This window comes from Canis lupus, chromosome 4 (genome assembly GCF_003254725.2).
Source record: "Canis lupus dingo isolate Sandy chromosome 4, ASM325472v2, whole genome shotgun sequence".
NCBI classification, from domain to species: domain Eukaryota; kingdom Metazoa; phylum Chordata; class Mammalia; order Carnivora; family Canidae; genus Canis; species Canis lupus.
Genome location: NC_064246.1, coordinates 52,912,235 through 52,938,521, shown reverse-complemented (window position 1 = coordinate 52,938,521; position 26,287 = coordinate 52,912,235). Strand labels below are relative to the sequence as shown.

General features: G+C 34.1%; 1 protein-coding gene and 1 non-coding gene across 6 annotated transcripts in view; one reads left to right on the top strand and one right to left on the bottom strand.

The window, feature by feature from the left end:
* Positions 1-480: 480 nt before the first annotated feature.
* The window catches only part of CLINT1 (clathrin interactor 1), a 59,752-nt gene continuing 33,945 nt past the window's right edge, over positions 481-26,287 (bottom strand). For 4 of the 5 annotated variants that reach the window (XM_025434291.3, XM_035715197.2, XM_035715198.2 and 1 more), the window contains exons 4-12: positions 26,128-26,236; positions 25,019-25,183; positions 22,125-22,302; positions 18,469-18,715; positions 16,313-16,382; positions 9,330-9,404; positions 5,316-5,608; positions 3,529-3,733; positions 481-2,226 (exon numbers count right to left, since the gene is read on the bottom strand). In XM_025434291.3, the coding sequence (XP_025290076.1) occupies positions 1,880-2,226; positions 3,529-3,733; positions 5,316-5,608; positions 9,330-9,404; positions 16,313-16,382; positions 18,469-18,715; positions 22,125-22,302; positions 25,019-25,183; positions 26,128-26,236 (1,689 nt within the window). In that variant the 3' untranslated portion in view covers positions 481-1,879. The remainder of the gene's footprint in view (positions 2,227-3,528; positions 3,734-5,315; positions 5,609-9,329; positions 9,405-16,312; positions 16,383-18,468; positions 18,716-22,124; positions 22,303-25,018; positions 25,184-26,127; positions 26,237-26,287) is intronic. The other variant, XM_025434292.3, reaches the window with a different exon arrangement.
* Positions 21,590-21,696, top strand: LOC112652089 (U6 spliceosomal RNA). The gene has a single exon (XR_003131241.1). It is a non-coding gene; the product is annotated as a U6 spliceosomal RNA (small nuclear RNA).

The following is a 26,287-nucleotide window of genomic DNA, read 5'->3' as shown; positions in this document are numbered from 1 at the left end:
TTAATGAAAAAATTCACTTAAGATTACGGGTTTTAAGTATTAGTGAAGATATTATTCTCTATGCTGCCACCAGAGCCTGGCTTGATTGCTCTGAAGTAACAACACTTGAAAGCTCCTATTCTTTGAAACTAATTTAAACACACTGAATTGTTGAAAGATTAAAAACCACAGTCAGCTAATTACACTCTCTCTCATCTCTTATTCAGCAAATGAATCACTTTTCATTACCACTTAGCTGAAGTACATGAATTTCTGCCTAATTAGAAATGTTGTAGATGGAACATTAGCAAGAATGGAGCAGGTCAGGATATCTTTGCTGCTTCATTTTTAATTCCTAACAGTAGAGTCTGAGACGAAAGAATAGAGAAGTCATTAAATAATTTTAAATTATTTATAAAAATTACTTTGCCCAAATTATAATTATTTTTCCCCCAAATGGTCTCAAATGTCTAACAAAATGAAAGAAAAAGCAGTTCAACATTGATTTTAATGAACATTTTAATGTTATGTATAACAGAACATTATGAATACAATGGAAACAAAGTTTTATCAATTTAATAAAAAAAATTTCAACACAAAGGGGGGAGGTAATAATTTGATACCTATATTATAGTATTTATTTTTAAAAATATTCCCAGCTTGAGGGTGAAACAATTAATTTTGCATTCCAAACTCTAGAATCATGATTTTCATGTGAGCTTAATGCAGAATTACAGCAGGAAAAATGAAAACATTTTAATTAATTTCCTTTATTTGCCATTAAATCAATAAAATCTTTGACTGCTACAGGTCTCCTTTAATAATATATATTTAACTCCTCTCTATTGGAACCATATTGCTAACGCCATATTATATACACTCAAAACCAAAACAAAACAAATACTGTATAAAATCTAAAAGCCAACATTGTTGAGTTCTAACATTTATATTTAACTTAAGGTTTTAACGAATTTTTACTTTTCAATTTTTTGAAAAGACACCAAAAAAATAAAAATAAATATTTTCCTCTTTTAACTGTTCCTGACTGATAAATGGTGACTACAGGGATAAACAGAAGGAAGCCTTGCCAAGCTAACCATTGCAAATTGTAAATAATGACTGCTAAAAACAAAAATACTGGAGGGTTTTTTTTTTCTTTCTTTTAAAGGAAACCATAGAGCAGTCCTGAAAAAAAAAATATTTTTCCTAGCTCTGCAAAGGATAATTATAGCAGAAGATATGGGAAAAATCCCATAGCTATCACCAATCGCTTGAAGAGGTTCCATTACAATAAAAATTTGGATAGTATAATAGTAATAGCAGTGTTGCTGGAACATTAGCAAAAGTATATACATTCCAGTTACCTTTGATTTAGCCATAATCACATATGTATGCCTTTTTTGGACAAAAATATATATTTTTATAAAAAACTGATCATCCAACTTTAATGATTTCATTTATGGACTCGAGAGTGGTAGTAAAAGGAACAGACCCAATTATGACAAGGCGATTCAGGGACAGAAAAATCAAGTTCCTCAGGAAAAGAAAAGTATAAAATTAGAGATTCAAACACATTTATTCAGCCCTATTTCAGTCTTCCCACAAATCATGATGTTAAAATGGGCTCTTCAATTTATAAAGGCTTTCAAGGTCTCATTACCCCACTTGTGGCCTGTTCTCACTGGGAAAAATGATTTTGACTGCCTCATCTGAAGTGCCCTTGCCTGGCCATCGGAAATACTAGATATTTCACTTTTATAAAACAGCCTTTTTGGTTCTTTATGTAGGTTTATTTTAATTAATTGATAAAAGAAAGGGGAGTTCATTAGCATTTTCCATCCCAACATCACCTATCTTTACCGCTAAAAATCCTTCATTCAATCTGCTCCTTTACAATCTCTCATTTGCTAAAGTTGGCAAAATTTGCAAAGGCATCTTGCTTGGGTTGTACAGTTCCAGAAGCCATGGCTAAGTTGGGCATGCCCATTCCCATTGTGCCTGTGAGGCCCATCCCAGCAGTTGACATCCCTATGTTCATGTTCATGCCCATCATGCTCTGGTTCATCATTGGAGTATTTCCAAGAGGGGCCATTCCCATGGAGCCAGTCATCACACTGGGCATGCTCATAGGCATGGGGCTCCCCATCAAAGGGTTAGTTTGGGGCCGGACAGGAATTATGTTTGATGGAGAACTGAGGTTCACAGCTCCAAAACTTTGGGTCATCACATTCATAGGCTGTTGCATATCTACCAGAAGAAAAGAGACAAAAGAACTTCATGTAAGATTCATCGAGCAGAAGAATACAATCTTCCTGACTATTAACACTTGCAAGCCCTAATAAAATTCCTTTATAGTGATTTTAGAAGATAAGTCAGTTAACTTGCACTATTTGCTCTAGAAAAATACTCTGGGGCTGTTAACTTTGGTTTCCCAAAGATGCAGAAACAGTTAAAAGTGGGCTGGGGGAAAACACGAAGCACTTTAAAATCATTCCAACAAAATTTATTGTTGAATCCAACCTAAGAAGTTGTCAGGAACTATTGTGTATCAAAAGCCTTGAACAACTTTATACCCTTTGACTCGCTCTATTTTTATAACATTACATTAAGGAAAAAATCATAAGTATAAAGATTTATATAAAATACTGGAGTTATTTATAATAGCAAAAACCTGGAAACAACGAAAATAACCAACAATAAAGAGGTTGTACACTGATACAATGGATAACTATAAATGCCTAAAAATCATTTTCCCTAAGAATATTAAATATAGTAAATATGGTAATTTAATGCAGAATGACAACTACAAGAAACAAAATATAAACAGAGTGATTTCAAGTATTAAAAATATGGTTAGAGGGGATCCCTGGGTGGCGCAGTGGTTTGGCGCCTGCCTTTGGCCCAGGGCGCGATCCTGGAGACCCGGGATCGAATCCCACATCAGGCTCCCGGTGCATGGAGCCTGCTTCTCCCTCTGCCTATGTCTCTGCCCCTCCCTCTCTCTCTCTCTCTCTCTGTGACTATCATAAATAAATAAAAATTAAAAAAAAATTAAAAAAAATAAAATAAAATAAAAATATGGTTAGAAAAGACAGAAAGAAATATGAATTAATGGTGATTATCCTTGGATTATGGAGTTAAGATGATCTTTCTTTCCTGGTCATATTTACCTATATATAAACATTTTCTACAACAAATATATATATTTTTAAAGATTTTATTTTATTTATTCATGAGAGAGACAGAGTGAGAGAGGCAGAGACACAGGCAGAGGGAGAAGCAGGCTCCATGCAGGGAGCCCAATGTGGGACTCGATCCCAGGTCTCCAGGATCAGGCCCTGGGCTGCAGGCGGCGCTACACCGCTGTGCCACGGGGGCTGCCCATACAACAAATATTTTTAATTATGGGAAAAAAATCATAAGCAATCACATAGTTGCCCTCTTTAGTACAGTCTGTCATGTATTCTTATTTCAAGGCTTAAACTAGTCCTGGCATCAGGGTAAAGATGACAAAAATACAAAGAAGCAGGATGTCTTGGGGTAACTTACTCTGCTGTTGAATCATGGTATTGAGCGATGGCTGTTGGGGCTTGGAAGGCTGCATACCAGGTAATAAGTTGTCTAGGCTGATGTTTACACTGGGGTCAGACCAAGTAGACGGCAGGGTTTTGCTGACTGGCTTCTGGACCATATCTGTATTCTGATTATAGAGAGGATTAGGCTTCTGCAGCACTGTGCTAACATTTTGCAAAGGCTGGAAAATAGAAAAATGCTCTAAAAATTAAGCATTTGATCTACAAAGGTTATCAAATGGCAATTTAACCACAATAATTCCAGATACACACTAGACTTAGTAACAAACTCCTGAAATCAAAAAGAACCAAAAATGTTCTAGGCTAAGTTATTTAAACTGAAGCTGAATCACTACCTTCCCCAAAAGGTTCCTCTGATCCCAAATCATATTTGGGGTTAAAAAACCAATATATTTACATGAACAATTACCCCCCCATCACCCAAAGCCTAGAAGCCACCATCCCAGGGCAACTAACAACTTCAGGTTAGTATAGCTTTAAGGAAATATACAAGTGGGACTTATTATTACAAAATGGAATCAAGGTATGATTTCTCATGTTATAAAAAGCAAAACTATCAAAGCCACAAATTATATTGCACAAATCCTGACATTTCCTGCTCCATGTAGACTTCTATTGCCTAAAATGAGAAATATTAGTGGAACTTGATATATGTGGAGCAATTCAGGAGAAAGGAGAAATTCAGGAGAAAGAAGCAGGGATGCCTCATAGTTACTAAGGATAACCATGAAAAGGACAGAAAAGGGGAAAGGAATAGAAATCGGAAAAATAACTTAAAATGTACCACTGTAAAGAATTACAACATACTGCAATTACGACTGCAAATACATAGACTGACTTTATGTTTAGACCATATGAAAGAAACTCAAAAGAATAAATTGGCTTGGGCTTGTTTGGTGGGGCACAGCTCCATTTAATGGTACTTGTGTGCCTTTCATGCCCTTTTTCTTAATGTTAGGTCCAACTTCTATTATACAGAACACTTTTCTGCTTCTTTCTTCTCTTCCTCCATCCTAACACCCAAAAGAGGAGAATCTACACATTAAAATGAGTAATTAGCATCATAAAAAATATTCTAAATTGCTTGAATCAAAAACAGCAAGTCCCTGGTACAACTCAGACACATATATTCTAAGCCTGTGCTATCTGAATTCAAAATTAGTATTAGGTAATTTAGATTTCACTGTAAAAAAGGTGAATTTAAAAATTCCCATTTAGCTGTTTTCCTTTATGAAAATGAGAGTTGAAAGAACAGCCTATATAAAAATTACATAACATAGAGCAGCCCCAAATTGGGAAGAAAAGCATTTGTCATTTTAGAGAATGATTTTCTATATTGTTAATGATTGCTTGCAACCAGTAAGTGACACTTCTTTAAGGATCAGAGATTTTACTAAATAAATATAGGCCACGGAAGCAGTATCTCTATTCCTTCTTAAAGACAGGTTTTAAAAAAACTGCTAAGTACCAAATTATTTATGAATTCAATAAATTCTTAGCAAGTGCCGCCTCTGTCCAAAGCATCATGCTTGGCTTTGCATGGACTACAAGATGGGTGAGAAGTCCTTGCTCTCAAGACCCAAATGACTACACCATGGGAAAGAGTTTAAGTAAGGTAAATGCAAGGTGCAAAAATAATCTACATATGGCTTATTTTTCTGTCTCATGCTAATCTACCATTACGTTAGTTACAGAATCGCAAAGATTTGGCATTGGAGTTTCCAAGGGAGGCAGACAACTTACCTGCGATCTTGACATGGGCAATCCGAGGCCTACAGTATTAGTGCTCATCATAGAGAAATTCATACTCTGGGAAGATGTCATGGTTGCTTGGGATGAACCCATAAGATCAAATAGGTCTGAAGAATTTGAGGCAGCTGGAGGTGGGCCTAAAGCCGGTTGTGAGCCACTGACAAGTTCTACAGCTGGCTGTGACGCACTGCCAAAGAGCTCACCACTGGAGGCAACAGGGCCTGAAGGGGCTTGGTTGAAGGCACTCCAGTCACCAAAATCTCCGTTCCCACTTGTTGCTGTAACTAAGAAAGACCAGTAAGGTTAAGAAACTTTCTGAAATGTGCAAAACAAATCCAACAATCTACGAACTGAAACAAATTAGAGCTGATCTATGTCCATCCAGATTAACATCTGCAGGTACCATCTCCATCTGGACATTATTTTTTCTCATGAATATTCCACAAATGTTAACAAAGTGGCAAAGGAAAAAAATCTACATGTAAAGTAAAATCCACTTCTTAGCAAGTCTGAAGTGATATACAGAAATTACAATCGAAACTTTCCTTCACATTTCTTCTCCCTAACTCTGGGAAACGAACTAGGGGTGGTGGAAGGGGAGGAGGGCAGGGGGTGGGGGTGAATGGGTGACGGGCACTAAGGGGGGGCACTTGACGGGATGAGCACTGGGTGTTATTCTGTATGTTGGCAAATTGAACACCAATAAAAAATACATTTATTATTAAAAAAAAAAAAACTTTCCTTCAACCTAAGATTGTGGATCCATCAAATATGCTGCCAGCTAAACAAATATGAGTTAGCCTAAGACCCTGAAAAGCAAGAAAGCTTAACAGGTTAAACTTTTTGTTGGGAGATCGAGAATCCTCACGCAAGGAGACACTCCATAAAATCAGAGAATACAACTCATTTCACCCATTCATTATTTGGAAAGGGTCAAAGAGAAATCAAACTACGATTTATATGGTCTCATGTAAATAAAATTCCAAATTCATGAGATTAAATTTATAAAGAAATAAAAAAGCATGGAGAAAAAACTCTGTAAAATTAAGAATAGGATTAGTAAATTTCTGTAAAAAGTTCTCACCCTTTTGGCCATGCGTTCATTGACTGCACAAGGGCTGTAGCTAGTCATGGTATAACCTTAGTACGGTGCTTGCTTCAAATGGGACTGTTCAATTTATTTATTTAAACAAAAAGTGGAATATATTTTTAAGAGACGAATTCAATGCTAATATTAAAAAAAGGGGAGGAGGAACTCATCACTACATTAAAAGATCATTATAACAAGTTTAAGATTTAATGCATTCAATAAACTAAAAAGTTGATTATAGGTTAATTAATGGACTATATAGTGTTTAAGAGCATGGATTTTGTACCTTGCTAGCTGAATGATCCTGGGAAAGCTATATATATAGCCCTCTCTGTGTGTCTCACTTTTAAAAAAAATCTAAGTTGTGAAGATTAATATAGAATAAGTGCCATTTAGGGTTTATTATTGTTACTATGGATTAATTGTGGAAACAATTCCTCTCCTGTGAGGACCAATGGCGTCAAAATCTCTTTAGGTATGCCACAAAAAAGTGTAAGTTTCTAAAATTCTGCACATATACTATTTAGAACATAATAAATATAAAGGCAATTTATACCGAAGAAAAAATTTTTTAACTAGGCTATGCATGACATGACTGTAAGTAAATAAACCTTTCTTTAAGAAGGGGACAAATAGATAAATAGGAATTAATGGAAGTTGAAAAAGCAAAGGTGAAGAAGGAGCTACACATAAACTGTCATCTGAAAGAGAATAGTATATATTTCCAAGTTAATTAACACCATCTCTTTGTACTCCCAAGTTCACTTACAACTTGGAAATATATTTTGTCTAGCCTAAAAAGAAACCAACCACTCCAATACTGTGTCTCATTATGCTAAATATCTAAAGAGAACAGTAACATTAAATCTGTAAAATTATATTTCTCTGTTACCATATTAAAATGTGAGCCCCTTCAAAAGAAAATAATTTAGAAATAACTTAGAAAACCTATGCTCTCCCAACAATTTAATACAAGAACTGGGCTAATATTTATTACCTCAGGGTTTAACTAAAACAGGTCTTTGATCTTTACAAAAAAGACTGAATTAAGAGTTTCAGTATTAGTTCTATATATTAAACAATTTAAACTAATTTAAGAAAGACTTGCTGGATAAGATAAACTTTATGCTGATCTCCTATATGCCTTGATCTATAAAAGAGAGTAAGAATGGAAACTGGGGCAAAATGTGTTGCCCCATCTGAAAACTTTATCTGAGATGATTAATCATAGAAGGAAGAGATTTCTAGTGGGGCATATATTGTTCAGAAATGATTAATCATTGTTGCAACAGTTTCAGCCCCTTGCGTAATGGTGATCAGGTTATATTAATCACACGCATACAGATGAAGAGATGTATCACTTAGCAACATTATAATATTCAAATTATTTGCATAGTAGGCAACTTTATATACATAAAACTTTGAGAATCACACAAGCGGTCTATAAAATTAGGGCAATGTTTATCTTCCACTTGATTTACCTAAAGTAAGGTATTAACCCTTAGAAGACATAACTATACTTTTTTTTTTAAAGATTTTATTTATTTATTCATAGAGATGCAGAGAGAGAGAGAGAGAGAGAGAGAGGCAGAGACACAGGCAGAAGGAGAAGCAGGCTCCATGCAGAGAGCCTGACGTGGGACTTGATCCTGGGTCTCCAGGATCACGCCCTGGGCTGCAGGCAGCGCTAAAACGCTGCGCCACCGGGGCTGCCCCCATAACTACACTTTTAAAATGAAGTTCATTACTCCACAATTCTGGTTTCTGGGAATTTACAGAAGTAGGCTATCAAAATAACCCCAGATGATTAAAGCCTACGTATCTTTGTTTCTAAATCCTCACAAAACTAAATCAGACATTACTAAATAGAAATTTTAATTCAATGAATCTATAGGCAGCAACTCTGCTTGAAATGAGTAAGACTAATTCAGCTTAAATTACTTTTTTCCCTCATGTTTAAAATTTATAACTAAATTTTCATGTTATTTCTCAAACTTCAGAGTGACAAGACTTTATACAAAAATAAATTGATTATAGCCAACCTTTACAACTTAACAACACTTAATAATGAACTTAGTTTCTACTTTACACACCTTTATAGACATTAGTGCTTCTAACCTTATAAAGAACATTGTCAGATGGTATTTCTGATTTTACAAAGTGGGAGGCCCAGCAGCTTTCCCAAAGTTAAACAGCTACCAAACTATATGGCAGAGGCAGTAAGGTAAAAATATTCATAAAGAAAGGGGAAAAAAGACAAGAGCCTCACCTCAATCCTTGATGTTTAAATATATGTTTCAAGTCTCCAATATCAAAACTTGGTATCTGTATATATGGCAAAGTGATCACTACAATAAATCAAGGGCATTTAAAATTTCTAATCTAACATGGAGGAAAGTTTTGCCTGAGGTTCAGCTGCTCACTCTTTAAGGATGTGTCAAAATGAAGTTGTTTTTACAGAAATGCTCGTAATATATCTAAATTACAAAGAATGGTTTTATGAAGATAGTTTGCCTAATCCTTGTATCCTTGGGATTGCATCACATAAGCTAAACATAGACTGAAATATTCTTCTTGCTAAACTGAGATTATTTATGCTTAATGACACTCTCCATCGTGCTGTCTCACCCCCTGCCCCCCCCCCCAAAAAAGCTAAACAAGAGTTGTTTATGAATAAGGCCAATTTTATTTAGGTGTGCCTGCTTGAGTAGTCTGCAACTAAATTAATTCATTTGACACATTTAAGACAATGACCCAATAACATACCTTTGTGAGTAATTTCTTTAGGATTTAGGAATTATAAATACTAGGAGTAAGACACCAAAAAGAAGCTGATTTGGTGGAGAAGGGAATTGTTTGGTCTTGATAACCTTTTCATTGTCCCTAGACTTCTGGCCACTCAAATTGTATCATACCTTGGGAAGGGAAATTGCCTGATGCAGCAGCTGAGCCAAAGTCAGCAAATCCTCCAAATAAATCAGTTGATCCTCCTAGAATTTAGCATGAAGAAAAGTTAAACTGTTAAAACCATAGAATAACCAATAGCAATTTCAGAAAGCCAGTTTAGCACCACACTTTAAAACTACCTAATATTAGAGGCTCCAGACCCATCGTAGAAGCTAGTTTGTTGATCTAAGTTTTCCTGCCCCCATGTTCCTTTTAAGCTACCACCTCTTACATTCTTCAGTTCTTTATCTTATAAGTAATTAACACTACATTGTGGTTAAAGTTATCCCTCACTTACATTGCCCAAACACAGTGTGGACCTGTGGTTTATCTATCAATTATGTTCTGTATACGAATCTTTGGTGGATGCTAAAACCTGGGTAATATGTTGCTAGGGAATAAGATACTCACATAATCGCTAAACATCACCCCACAGATTACTTAGTAAATACGAAGAAATGAAGCTACTTTTACAATGGAGAAACTGAATAGATATCAACTTAAACAACTTATCAAATTTAATAACACTGATAATCAGAGAAAATAGCATTTATGGGCCTTTTTATGCTGAAGGACTGAAAAGGAGGTCATCACCGTGTTAAGAATTCCAAATATTTAACCTGAATGTAATCATGAGGAATGAATCAGACCGATTACAAATTGAGGGACATTTTGCAAAACAACTCTCAAGACTCCTCAGAAGATGTCAACATCATAAAAGACAAAGAAGACTGCGACTGCTACAGATTAGAGGAGCCTAAAGAAAAACAACAAGTAAATGAAATGCATGATCCTTGACTGGATTCCGGATTTTTAAAAAGTGCTATCCTGAAATGACATAATTGAGACATCAGGGAAATCTGAAAATGGCCCGTATATTTGACAATACTGTTTAAAATTTAAATTTCCCAAGTATGACAATTATATTGTGATTATAAAGGAGAACTGTCCCTGTTTTAAGAAGATATATACTGAAGTATTTGGGGGGCAAAATGTCCTGTTTTTTTCCAATTTTCTCTCAAATGGTATACAATAAACAAATGGTATACAGTAAAACAAACAAAAATGATCCAGAGAGAGATGAAGAAAATGTGGCAAATTTAATAAAAAGGGAAAAATATTTGAGGTTGATTTGCATAAAAATCAGTTTTAATAGCTATACAGGAAGAAAAATGAATGCAATGATTTTGGTGAACTATTCGTTTTCTATTGTCTACTCCATGAACAGGCAAATACTTGCATTTTTAATACATGAAAAAATAACAGCTTTTTACTACTTCTAGACTGTCATTTTTAAAGAGGTGAGATCCAAAGGCTGCAAATCAATTTCTGTGCGCACAACAGCACATTCTCCTACAAATTTTTATTTGTAAACACTATGTGGATAATAATATTTACTCTTACCTATAATTTGAACAATATTACACTAAATATTAATATTCCATTTCTGTCCAATTTGGTTATCAATGAAACAGCAATAGCCAAAGGATCTAATAAAACTTTATTATTTATTCCTTATTTTTCTTTGTCCTTAAAGATTTCACCTCGTAAGAGTCACAACCTTAGAAGTTTAGAGCAGCAGTTCAATTATGGTGCTTTTAGTGTTATGCGAACATTATATAGGTTACATCACAGCTGCTTAGCCTGCAGTGCTTAGAAACTAGCCAGGTGGGACTGGAACATCTGGGTTGCACTCAAATACCACCAGGGACGGCTTCCAACATCTGGTGCCATTTCTGAATTGTCTTATCGCTGCAAGACACTCTGCCCCATCTGCTACACTCAACTGGGTTAATTAAACTAGAACCATCTTCCCCTCCTAATAAATGGCCAGCAGTAATAAAAGGAACAAATCAGTTTCTGATACATGTATACCTGGTATTTCTATTTAATGCACATTTACTGTAATCAACTATCAGCAAGCATAACAAATTTCTCATTTCTTTACCTCACTTCAGATGCACATATTCACATATGTCCTTACTCACCATGCACTAACTCCCACCAAGGCCAAGGTTCTCCACACTCCTACCAAAACTAGAGCTCATCTCACTACTTTCACTTTATCCAAAGGATAATATCACAGTGATTTGTTTTTTTCTTTTTCTCTTTATACATAATCCTGATAAAATGTGGTGAGGGACATAAAAGATCAATGACCTATATTTTTAAACTATATAAACAAACACATATATTAATAAAACACTAGCAGGGAAATGAACATTGTGAACGGTGCTTTATATTCATAAGTTTGTCTTCTGTATTGTTCCTTCATGTTAAAAATATTGATCAAAGTATACTGCTAGGTAACAGAATGACAGTTAATCATTTACTAAAACATTAAGGGATTTGAAAATTGGGGATTATTTTAATTTGCTTCATCCAGCAGTGAATAAACATCAATATGCAATTTATTATGCTAAACAAGCAAATATTACACCTCTCCATTCACACTGTAGGGAGTTTCATTTCAACATAACCAATTTAAAAATACTGCAAGTAAAGAATAAAAGCACACATAAGTATTTTACAAATAGAAGCCACCTTTTCTGAAAAGGACTTAAATTTTCTCTCATCCTTTGAAGTGCCACAGATTATGCTTCTATTTGGGTTTTGCAGTTTTTAACTCTGAAAACTATCTTAACAATTTAAACTCTCTATTTTTCTCTTTTAGGAAAAGTTGCTCTCTCCTAGGAGGGACTATCATTACCTGTATGTATGATGTTATTCATACCAATGCCTTAAGTCCAACAGAAATTTTCAATACTGAAGCATTTTACCAGATAACCTCTATCTAATGGAATTTAAATAAAAGAGTGTACCAAAAATTGCTGCATGTGGAAGACTGCTAAATTTCACAAGAGCTATCCTTCAAGATTCCCACATGAGAGCTGTCATTATAAATGAACCATTTCCATCTGCCTTTTCAGGAATAGCAAGGAGGTTATTTACAATCACCAGCTGGGAACATGTATTTTCCAAAGCAATACTGCAAACAGGAAAAATACAGCTGAACTAGACAGTGCTTAAACTTCAAATGAAAATTTTCTTCAACAAAGAATTTAATCTAGATTACATTATAAAAAGCTGCTGCAAGAATTTTAGTAAATATAAAAGAAATGACAAAATGCAAAAAAATTATAATGTATGATAAAGATTAATATATATAAGAAGTTTAAATATAAAATAGTAAGGATAAATACCCCCACTAAAAGAAATGGACAAAAAAACATGAATAGACAAGTTACGACTGGCCTATAAAAACATGAAAAGTATTCAAATTCAGGCATCAAACGAATGCAAAATAAAATCAAATATTATTTTCTCCTTACGAACTGGATGGTTTTCAAAGATGCTATTCCAGTACTCTAATAGAGAAAAATTTGGAAAACAAAACAAAACCTAATCTCCACCCCGCCCCCAAATAAGAAACTGGTTAAATAAACTATAGTATATCTATACAATGTTAAGATATAAAGCAATTACAAGTCTGTGAAAAAAATATCAATGATCATAGGAAAATGGTCATGAGAACTTGGATGAAAGGTAATTCACAGAAAAATAAAAGCCTTATCAAAAGCCTGAAAAAGATCTGCCACGTAATAAAGACTTATACTGACTGAATATATAGAAAGAGTAATTAAAAAAAAAAAGAATATTCACCCAAATTATTACTCATCCAAGTCATGGTGAATCACTTGCTTTCCATCAAATTTCTAAAATGAGCATGCATGACTTTTAATTAGTGAAGAGAATATGTTAAAAAATATTTATTTTTAGTAAACTTGGCCTAAACTGAGACAACTTTATGGAAATTCTAATCTGTAAGTCAGTGTACTGAATATGTAACAACATGGTTCATACTCATATAAATATCCTCAACAAACTTTTGTGAGTACTGTGTACAACGTAACAGATTCATATACAAATGTAATCAACATTTTGGATTTGACATACCTTAATCTTTAAAACTATTTTTAAACTAAAAAAGAAATTCAAAACATATTGCAAGTCACACATAATACCCTCTGTTTGTACTGACTTATGGTGTATTTTTCTCTTCAACCTCATTTATTGTTATTAGAGAGAACTTACAGAATGTATGTTAATCAAGACCTAAATTCCTTAATGAGAAAGGGACAAAGGAGACAATGTAGATTTTTACAAAGGTGAGAAACAATAAAAAAATGAAATGGGATGTTTTTGGCATTCTAGTTTTAACTGGCTTATTTTCTAAATACTGTAATTTATTTTTAGAATGTTTACTTAGAAATGTACTGTGTGTAAAAGCCACCAAAATATATTTAGAGTACAGATCTTAAAAGAACATCACCATAGTAGTGATGAATTCTTGGTGAATGGGTTTCACACATATATTTAAAACTTGGAAAAGACTCTACAGTGATTTTACCACACATACTTTTGAAGATGTTAGCAAAAAAGGATGTAGTAACATACACACAAAAAAAGAAAATCTGAGCATATCCTCAGAGGAAGTATTTATCTGGTGAGAGGTACAGATGCTGTCATATCTGCTTAGGTTTACAGTTCATGCCCATATTACATGCATGATGGCAATATTATAAGGATAGGCACATCTGGTAAATGACACCCAAATGGCATACCAAATAGCAACACTTAATATGGTAGATTCTCAGACTTTTTCATGTGTAGGTTCTAAAGATTTAATATCCAATATTTTTCCACTGCTGAAGTCAATTTAAAATACATTACTAAAGTATTTAAACAGAGATTTGGGATAACAAAATTTATGTACTGATAGAGGGGTTCTATATAAACTAGTTAAACATACTGTTTCAAATAGAAGATAACTTTAAAAGATAATTCTGATGTAGACTCAAGTTTGTTTTTACAGAAAATTACGATAAAACAAACATTAAGGCAAGAAACCTCCCAGATTTCATGTTAGACTTTGTCTCAATTACTGTATTAATATTAATTGCTACTTCTATTTAATTAGTCAATCTACTGTTTGCACTGGAGAAGAAAAAGCACTCAATGGTTCTTGCCAAGCAAAGGAAGCATGCTGGTATTTAATAATTCTCTCTGTTCAAAGTAATCTTGATATCACTGAAGAAAAAAGTTACATCACTCATCTGACCTTCCTAGTTAATTCTTCTCTGATTGCTCCATTAAAACTTTCCACAGATGCATGAAAGGGCTCCTTAATATTTCATGCCAGGAATTCCAAAGTAGTTGATATTCTGTGACACTATATCTGTATTATATGACTACATGCTAACAGTTAACACTACAGTTAGGATTTTAAGCATACAAAAAGATGGTGCATAAATTGTTTTTGGTTTTTGTTTAGGTTTTATTTATTTGATGGAGAGAGAGTGGGCACAAGCAGGGGCAGGGGCAGGCAGAGGGAGAAGCATGCTCTCTGCTGAGCAGGGAGCCAGATGTGGGGCTTCATCCCAGGACCCAAGGATCATGATCTGAACTCAAGGCAGATGCTTAACTGACTGAGCCACCCAGGCACCCCAAAGACGGCAAATCAATTATTAAACAACTGATGTAGTTGTGGCAGTGGGCATCACAGTTTAATGAACAATTATTCTGTTTACAGAATAATTTTAGGAACAGTACGAGTTATAGAAAAAAGGGAAAATAGGAACTGAAGAAGCTCAGAAACTTTGTTGAACCAGATGCCCCATGAAATTCAATCCCAGTCTAAGAATTTTATGATAGTGGGTAAGAAGGAGGAAACAGAAGACTTTCTTTAATTACGTGTACTATCAATGAGAAATAATTTCCATCACAGACTTAAGCACTAACATAATTTTTTCTCAAGATTTTATTTATTTATTCATGAGAGACAGAGAGAGAGAGGGAGGCAGAGACAGACAGAGGGAGAAGCAGCATCCCTGCAAGGAGCCTGATGTGGGACTTGATCCCAGATTCCGGGATTACACCCCAAGCCAAAGGCAGACGCTCAACTACTGAGCCACTCAGGCGTCCCATCACTAATGTAAATTTTAAAACAATTGTTTTGAAAAATCATTACACATATCTAGGAACAATAGATTTACTTCGCATATTACTTATGTGTCAATCTTGTTATCTACATTTTAATGTGAAATAAACTTTGAATAGGTTGGGAAAGTTCATCTTTAAACAGAAATTATATTTCTTGAGCTGTTTTGACTTGTAGCATAGGACTTTATTAGAACTCCATAATCATCTAATGCAACCTCAAATACCAATTACCTTGAAAACAATATATAGGGAATTACTTAAATCAAATCCGGCATATATTAAAAATCTAACTGAAGAAATCATTAATCTATCTAAAATAATCTTGGTAAAGAGACTACTCTTTTGCTATAGCCTCCTTAAAATATGTCAGATAGATGGTTACATACTTTCATAGAATGCCCCTTTCCTCCAAAGCTCTCAGCATGTTTATAACCAGGTAACTATTTGTGACTCCTGATTAATGATTACTTCTTCGGCCTGACCTTTCTATGAGGGCGAGAACTTTGTTTCACTAAATATTATACCTTGAGCACCCAGACCAGTGTCTGATTCAATAAATACTTGCTGAATAATTGAATGAAAAGTTTATATAAACTCTACCATAGCTGATGTTGAGAGCCAGAAATTAAGATTTAAGGAAAGACAATAAAATGGGCAGAGCACAGTTATATTTTGCTTTTAAGAAAGCAAAGGACTCCATATACTCAGTACTAAGAAGTTAAGGAGACAGAGAGCTATTACTAAATTACTGGTCAAATATTTAAGCACTCTTCTTTATTTCAGGCAATTAAACAATTTTTCCCAAATAATGTTCAAGGCTCACTAATTTCACATTAAAAATAAATCCAATGCAAAAAATTATTTTTCATTGTATCCTTTATTTGGCATTTTGAACAATTACCCTGAAATCAAGGTTACTGAAAGGAAAAAAGCCAGTGTGGAAGCTTACCTGTTGATTGGCTGGTGCCATCAAACAGGTCAACAAGGTCACCAGACGACTTGCTGCTAGGCACTGAAGTCTGAAAACACAGAGAAATTAATAAGCTTATTCTACTATTTTTCCTAAATCTGCTCTAGTCATCTCTGATTCTCAGCTGAGACCCAAATACTTGTAATATAATAAGAGTACATTTAGTTTTCTGAAAAAAGAGAAATGACCTTGAAGTTTTATGGAAAGAGCGCCATTTTTAAGTAATTCTATCCTTAGCACTGTTAAAATCGCTAACATCTACACTGTTTTCCCCATTTCTTTTCCTACTGCATTTCACTCTGGAAAACATACCTTCCAGATGCCACTCAAATCTTAGTGTTATATATCAGAATCATATGAGACCAAGATCCTATCCAGCTCTAAAATTCCATGATTTAATGACTCTTTGATTACTGTTTGTACACCATACAAGTCATTCTATGTTGTTTGATATACCTTCACATCTAATTGCTTCACATTTATTCCCCAAACTAAAATGTGGGGCTGGAGTTTACAATGATTTTTCTCTTCCCCATAGTCCTAAGTGCCTGGGTGCAAATGTCCTGTATGTTCAATACATATATAATAAATTACAACAGAATTGCTAGGCAATAGGCAAACACTGTAAGCTCCTACGCATGTTAATTTGAGCCCTAAAGATGAAAACCTATATGCTGGTTCAAAAAGGTGTTGAGATTGAAAGAGATTAAGCAGTTGACAAACTTTCCAAAAACTCTGGCCTTTTTTTTCTTTTTGGAGGAAAAAAAAAATTGCAAAGCTTACACTATAAACTGTTTATGGCAGAGTGAAATATATTTAGGTTATACTACAAACTGATATTTAAAATCTTTTAATATACAAAAATATTAATTAATCATTTAAAAAAAGTTATACAGTGTGGCTGATTTTCCTGTGCAACCTTATGTGAGTTCTCCCTTTAACAGTTATATGTACTGAGGCTTTATTTTTTTATTTTTTTTTTTTTTTCTGTGTACTGAGGCTTTAATTGCGACTATCTACCAGACCCTGTACAGTCGTCAGTAAGCTAACTGTATCTACAGCAGGGGAAATCTAAGACCACAAAGGACAGAGCCATTTCCCCTCTTTAATAACTACGACTGAAGTTGAGTTTTTTTTTTTTTTTAATTTTTATTTATTTATGATAGTCACACAGAGAGAGAGAGAGAGAGAGAGAGAGAGAGAGGCAGAGACACAGGCAGAGGGAGAAGCAGGCTCCATGCACCGGGAGCCCGATGTGGGATTCGATCCCGGGTCTCCAGGATCACGCCCTGGGCCAAAGGCAGGCGCCAAACCGCTGCGCCACCCAGGGATCCCTGAAGTTGAGTTTTAATTGAAGTTTTCATCAAAACTAAAAAGATGGGTACAATTATACACAGATGATATCTGGCAAATCTTGACAGAGGAATTGTTCTTGCCACTAAGTATGACTAGCTTTATTTTTAGAGTTAACTATAATTTGTAGGACACATACATTAGAAAAACGTTTTCCCCAGCTTTTTGCTACTTCTGACGCAAAGACACAAGTTGGGTAAACACTAGTCGGGAAGACTGACAAAACACTAGCCTGTGGCCAGGTATCTAGTAGGTGGATTTCATTTCTGTGGGGTGAATAAAAAACAAATGAAGAAGGTAGAAGGCAGTGCTGCTACTAATCAGTAGTGACAATCAGGCAAATAGGCCTCCCTTCATAGGCAACATCTCTATATAAAAATGAGACCATTTCCCCTATATATCAATACTTGGTCCTCTTTTGTCATTTCTTACATCTTCTAAATACTCCTCTATTTTCCTTAGTAAATCTCATCATGTTTGGCAACCAGTAATAGTGTCTTGAAGGAAATAAATGCACCATATTCCAACTCGCCACCTTTCCCAAATGAACCGAAAATGTCATTTCTACTTTCATAGAAAGTGTATACACAATTGTGCAGCAACTGGACAGGTTTCTTCCCCCAAAGAGATTTCTTATTATTAATGACTCTCAGTAATACAGGCCAGATGATCTATAATTAATATGATTGCCTAGGAATGCCCAACCCTATTAATGCAGTAATTCTAGAAGTAATCTGTAAGAATAAAACTGTGTAGAGTGTGTAAACTTGTGCCATTCCCACCTTCAGTGAAGACTGAGGGGTATGAGTTGAAGCATTCTGATCCGGACTTGCTTTGTCCCCTGTGTAATGTGCCGCTGCTCCAAGATCAATGGTTTTGGAAGGATTTGCTGTGCGCTTGTGTCTGGTTGTGGTGGTCTCTGTGGCCTGTGTGATATGGATATGCTTTGTCGTCACAGTTTCCTCTTCATCTTTGAATTCACCTTTGGGAGATCTGCCTCTTCTTGCTTTCTTTTCCTCATCACTGTCGCTAAAAGATATTAAAAATGAAGCAAAATAATAAGACTAGGGATTATTTTAAAATGGAGCCCTCAGTGATTTGAGCTAAAGAATTTCAAATGTAGTAACTCCAAAATTCCATACTCTATTTGACAGGGATCAACAGAATGTTATCTAAGTTATCTGAATAATGATATGTGTTGGGGAGAGGAAATGAGAACCCGTTCAATTCCCTAGGTAAGTCTAAAACACTGCTACAAAAACAGATTTACATAAATGTGTACAAATAAAAAAAGTCTGAAGTAATTCAAGTGTTTATGTATTATAGATTTAAAGCTTAATTAAAAAATAAAATGACAGTATTATCATGTCAGAATCAACTGAAGAGATCCTGTGAGCTCAAACATCTGCATTTGATGACCATTTTCTTGAAATGGATGGTGTGCAAACTACAGTCCCATTTAAATAACAATTCTGTCACTGACTTATACACAAATACATCATAAAATATTACAATTTCAGTGGACATATTTTCAACACTATCCTAACTAAATTTAAATGATTAAATGCTCACCTGTAAATGCAAAAAAATATAAAGTATTGCACTTTACAACATTAGTGCTCTATTTTACTATAGTGTAGGGAGATGAAACTTTTACCTTACTATGAAAATTGCTTTACAGGAAGCAAGTATACTTGAAATGTTTTGAAATAATTCCTTTTTAAGGCATATTCAAAACAATTTTCCCCCCTTTTTAATAAGGCAAAAGAAAAACATACATAATAAAAAAAAAACTGAGTTTTTCACATGCCACAAATTAAAAATGTCAGCACTAATTTGTTCTTCAGTAATATAGGACTGAGGTTCTCTTCTGGTACAAGTAAGGCAGAGAGAAATTACCTGAAACATTGCCTGCATTACTTAATTTTAGAGTAGATGATTTAATTTATAAATATTCTGAAACAAAATGCTTAAAATTCTCCTTAAAACTCTACTAATTTATCCCAGACAAATCTAAAGCAATTTCTACTTAAATATAAATCAATTTGGAACCTCTATAAATCAAGGATCAAGAATAGCTTCCCACACAGAGCAAAAGGGCTAAATGTATTTTTATCTATTTAGCATTTTAGGGAATCTACAAGTTCTGATTAGGTGTTCAAAAGCCCTTGTCTCTTACCAGTTTCTCAGCAACAAATGACTTAAAGGTTCCCATCATCAGCCCTATAAGTAAAGCTAAATTTCTTATCTTCCTGAGGTCCAATTTGATTTCGGTGCAAGGTAATTTCTTTATATGTTGAGAATATAAAACTGACTAGCACACAATGAAATGGAAGCTTCATATCTGATCAATGTTCAAAAATTCTTGAATCTAATAACGAACTAAAAATAAGTCTGTCATTCTGGTAACATCCCAGAGGTCTCATGCAACTTTGTCTAAAAGTCTACTCTTCTTTCACAAATACTCAGATCCCTGGTGTGCTCTTCAGTTACTATGATAAATAATACACACTACATTTTTACTCTTAAACCTGGATACTTTATGTAAAAGACTTAGGAACTGTAGCAGAACTTGTCATAGAGGCAATAAGAAAAAAAAATCAAGGGAGAGACAGAAGAAAAAAAAAGACAAAGCAAAAAAAGAAAAACTAAGGGTGGCAGAGTAAAGCAACACACAAGAATGTGCATAGATTTCTAACCAGCCTACCCCAACCCACCTGATCTCCACATCTCTTCAGGAAATAGCAACAGAATATATGGCCACTATGTTTTCTAAGCCAAACTAAAAACATAAACACACAGGCCATGAGAACAATCATGAGAGAAAAAATTGAATATTCACAGAATATTTGAGTAGGCACAGTTTCCCAAGTTTAGTGTTTGTTATTTTAAATATACATAGTCTTCAATATAAATGAGCTAGAAATGTAGTTGTAAAATAGATATTATTTAAGGTACTAAAAGTAAATTCTGGCTCTTCAAAGATTATATTCCAGCAGCAGTCTTAAAAAAGACAGGCATTTGAGAAATTTAATAAATACAGAAACATATTGAAGACACTAAACACTAAACAAGTATTTTAAAATTGCTTCAAAATTTTCTTTTTAATGACCCCTAAATCTGAACCATTAAGATTTTTTTCTTTTTTTAGCAAAAACATAAAGGAGAGAGATGGTACTTAGTTATAAGAACTCACTTGAAGGAACAGCTCTATCACTAACCGTTACTTTAGGAAAGTTCCACATAGCCTGACTAGGCGTCAGGTTTTACTTTTAAAAAATAAGAGTAAAATCCTTGATCTAGCCTTTCTAATAGAAATACTCTGAGGCACAAATGACAAAGAACTTGTAAAACCTGCCTTGCAAATAAAGTGCTATATATATTACCCTTTTAACTTTTATATAGTTTATAGCTATATGGGTAGGTAAGAACAAAAAGTGAATGCTGCAAAGTTCAAAGTATTGTTCTACATAAAATGAAATACAAATGCTCTAACATCAAAAAATATAGTTTATGAAAATATAGATCTACACTTGAAAACATTTTAGCTTAAAAATTCATTTGAATTTTTTTTCCTTGTATACACTGGCATGGAATCATTATAAAATGTCACAGAGTTAAATTTCAAACCCTTTAACTTTTGTTTAAACTTATTTAGTGAAGTTTATTAATAATAAACTTCATTATCCCTCAGCAATAACTTAGAGACTGGGTGATCCGATGCCCAAATGCCAAATGAGCTATGAAAGTTCTTACTGGGAAAATTCTTTTCAATAAATAGCCTGAATAAAAACATACAGAAAATGTGATCAACTTTAGAAATAAATGGACATACACAACATGGAATATATCAATACTAATTACAAATAATGTTTGACCTAGCGTCTTAAAAACAGCTGCAGAGTACTCACATCAGCAGCAAATACACTAAAACTGGAACAACACAGAGAAGATTAGGATGGCCCCTGTTGAGGGATGACATGCAAATTCATGAATCATGCCATATTTTTATATAGAGCATTTTTAAGGGCAGTACAACTATCCTGTATGGTTCTATAATGCTGGATATTATGTATTTCTCAACTGCACAACACAATGAACCCTAACGCAAATAACAGATTTTATTTAAGAGTATACTGTATATCAAGATTGGTTTTCAATTGTTAATAAATGTATCACACTGATGCAAGATGTTAATAACAGGAGAAATTGTGTGTGTGTGCGTGCACGCAGACGTGTGAGCACACATGCATGCACAAGGTGGGGGGTTAACATGGCAACTCTGTTACTTTATGTACAATTTTTCTGTGAACCTAAAACTGCTCAAAAAAATAAAATCTATTAAGAAAAAAGAAAAGTTGAACTTTAGATAAACAAAAACCCAGCTGCATAAATTCAGCACCCTTTTCAAAGGACCCAGGAGACAAAGCGTTAATACCTGCATCTTTCTGGAGAGTCTTCTCTATCTTTCCTCCGGAACTTGCTGATGGTGTCATCAATTGTGCTTCCAATTTTATCACTCAGTTCACCTAATTTATCACTGAATGGAAAAGCACTCTTGTTTTTATCCCACTCTTCATCCCATTTTGATTTGGGTTCAGGATCGTATCTTTCACCTGCATTAAAAAGAAAAGCAACTTTAAGGACATTAAATTCAAAAGGTGTCTACAGTCCTTATTTCTGAAGCTTTTCCTCATAATAAAATAGTTTTCAAAGGAAAACAGAAAGCTCCCACAGTGCTGAATCAACACAATTACAGCAAGGCACAGCATGTAGTGCCAGTCATTAAGTGGCAGGAATGCAGATTCAAAAGGTTTTGTTTATGAAAACTTACACAACCTTAATGCACAGCACAGCATTATCTATAAGTTCTTAAAAGAGTAGAGGAAAACACAAAAACCAACATAGGCTATATAAGTCAAAGAGAAATGGAAATTTTTTTTTACAAAAGTCGTATAATACATATTTCATTCTTGTCTCTTAATGGTTCTTCAATTATTAGAAAAGTATTGGACAGCAACAGTCTCTTAAAAAACACCAACTATAGGACACAACACTCTGAGTGCTACATGTCCCAATATGCTGAAAATAACTATTATTCTTTAAGTGTCAAACTAGAAAAATAACGGATTTTATGGCATGGGAAAGCATCTTTTAATTATTATAAAAAGAATATTCTAACCACCCAAAACTACACAGACTAGAATCATGAAATATGCTCAAGCAGTTCAGAACAGTGATGATCTTTCAAACACCAAGTCTAAACATATGCCAGGATGGCAAAACCTAGGGTGACTCTGTGTGAAATTTGAGAATGAAAAGAATAGATCATGGTAAACAAAAACCCCAAAATGTCAAAATTTGTTTCAGACCTTGACCTTGGGGGCCTATCCAAACTCAACCAAAAAGCCAAGAGTAGACAGTACAGAGAAATCACATGAGGTTAAAAAGAAGAAAACAATGAAAATTAAGGCAGGCTAAAAAGAAAAGGGAAAAGTGCAATGACAACAAAATAATCAAAAGGTAGCTCAGTCTTTGTGTTCAACTTTGGTGAACTAGTTCTGGTGGCAAAAAAAACCCTTTGGAGACTGAATAAAACCATTCTGTAGAACTGCCTGCTAAAACTGCCAAAGCCAAAATTTTCTGTAGGAGGATTTTAAGATATGTCCACTAGATCTGAAAGTGACCATCAACTTAAAAAGAATATGACAAAATTTTAACCAGATGGCTTTATAAAAATGAGTGGTTTTCCAATAACATGAATGTACATTTCAATGAAAGTGTAATAAACTAGACTTTGAAAAGACAAATTTATAGAAAAAATGAAAGCAGATGCAAACAAAGCTGATTAGTGTGATGGACATATTACAAAGGTATCAGATTACTGGTAAGACACCATCTAAGGTCAATGAAAAGACATAAAATAGTTGAAGTTGATTAGTTAAGTCTTTGAACAATATATACATCACAAATATAATTTTAAAAGAATGTGATGCAAATATGTAAGATGTTCAACTCTCTAATGTAGATGTTGTAATTAGTTCACAGAGACTGAGACTTTATTCAGTTTTCTAAATCTAAGTATATAAATTATATAAATTGTGCTGGTAAAAAAAAGGGTTACAAGCAAGTAGAATGAAGAAATGAGTTGCAAATAGCAATTTCTCCTCAAAAAACATGTTAAATTGCTCCTGCTGCTTTGAAAAAGCTAAAGAATAAAATAACTACTTAGGCAAAGAATCCAAAAACTTGTTACTCTCCTAAAATAAAAATTCCAAAACTTATTTATATGATTTAAGAGAAATATTTTTCCTCAATTCAAGAACTTTTTGTGATGCTTAGTCATAAAAAGAATGGAATTTTCCTGTTAAAAATGTCCTTTAATAATTAAGTACAGTATTTTTTCTTTGAGAGCAAGGAAGCAAAGCAGCGAAGTAGTGAAGATATTATTTTGTAGATAATCACAAGAAATAGAAATTTTTACATGGTTCTAATGCAGGAGTTAAGATCCCAATGTAATCCAAATACAAAAAAACTTCTGATATGGGTGGGAGGTAGTTGGGAAGTCCCAATCTGTGGCTGAGTATACAGAGCACTAGCCTGTCTGTATATATACAAAATGACCAGGAGATGGTCAGAGTTTACAGAAGACTGAATGAGTCTAAAGGGACATGATATAATGGAGTTTTCTTATTTTCCGTGCCTGTTTCAAGTACCTAGTGATCAATTTTAGGGAAGCTATATTATATTAAAAATAAACATAAGGAGTCAATGTTACAGCAGCTCTTAAACATGTTAGGAAAAATAAAGTGATAGGCCTAGGTGAAAAACTGATAGTACTGTCACCTTTTTCTGTGTCGAATTAAAGTATTGCTTAGTTAAGGGAAGAGACTGAGGCAGAACTAACTTATAGGAAGCTTACCTATTTTTGGCCCAAAATAGAGCTAATGTGCTTCAAATAAGGAAAATGAAGCTCTTTATCAAACTTCATATTTTTATGCTCTAAACGGTGAGGACAGAAATCTTTTTTCTTTTTAAATCAAGAGGGAAGAGTATATATCTGTTTTATTATGTCAACTTAAAGTTTATAATCATTTAATTGATGACTAATGGTTAAAATAATATTCCTGAACCCACAAAAGTAAAAAATAGAAAAGAAGATTCCTAATATCCATATAATAGAAACCAAAAAGAGTACTTCATATATTTTCATATTCTATTTTTTGGGGAAAAAAAGGAAAGTTATTTTGGTCTTTTGTATTTTAATGATTCTTAAAATATATCCAGGAAGCTAAATGGATGCATAGGTGTCAGTTTGTCTTTGATACTCACTGTATCTGAATCCTCCAACACTGTCTGAGGAAACCCCAACATATTTGTCTTTGTTCTTCTTTGCCTTCTTTCGCTCTTCACGAAGCCTGTCGTCATCCTGGGCAAATTCAACCAATTCTTTCACCTTCTGGCGAATATTTATACCTTGATCTTTGCCATGCTCATCTGTGAGGATGGTAAGGGAGAAACAAAACCTTAAGAATTAATAAATATCAAACCCTTTAACACAAAAAACAGACATGAAAATTTCAACATAAAAAACCAACTTCAATATTTAAAATTAACAAAAAGAGGCAAATAGTGCTACTGAATTTCGTCATTTTCTCATCAGCAAATTCTAAGTCTTGTGATTCAATTCTGGCTTGTAAGAGCATGTAAAAGTGAATTAACAAGAACCACAGATATTGGTGCTATGTAAGATAAATGAAAGAGCTACTAAAAAGCATTACTAATGATGACCATATGAAAAAGACTTATATCCATAAATGTTTTCTTTTCCTACTGTAGTTTAACAACAAAAGATTCACTTTAACATTTTAATGACTAAAATGTACCCAAATGCTTTGGTTTCCCCAATACAAGTTTGGAAACACTAATTACCAGAATTTAGTGTAGCTGAAAAACTGAATTTTTAAAGTGCTTTCAACTGGGGTACACAACAAAATGAAATGTGGTTTATTCTGTATCCTCGTTCACATTCAAAACACACTCTGGCCTTGCTGCCTTTGCACAGTAAATATTATTTGGTGGGAGGAAAAAAAAACCCAGCTTCAAACAGATGTGTGTGTTTTGGAGCTCTAACCTTTTCTTCCCATATGATTAAAGCTATTCCTTTATGGACACCACAGGGGACCAGTCTCCAGTGCATATTTTAATATAAACCCGAACACTCATGTTGTGTTGGTTCTGTTGTTATTAGCCAGTCTTTTCTGCAAGTTCTTGTCTTCACTAATTAATACTCTAGGGCCCCACGTCTTGGATTCTGCACTCGTCACACAACCAGCAATAGTCACATTCTAATTAGAGCAGAGAAGCTTCTAAGCTGGTTCAGGTGACTGACAACTCCAACTACTGTTTTAATTTGCTTATAAGGTTTTTCTATTGCTCACCTACAAAGTGGTAATTTTCCAGGGATCGCAAATCATAAATGTGTTCTCTGGCACTTGTAACAACACGCTCTGATCCATTCCTTATGAGGTAAGCTAGAAGCAGCAATGACTGTAAAAATACAAAGCACAAAATGATTTAACAAAATAAATTCTGGTAGAG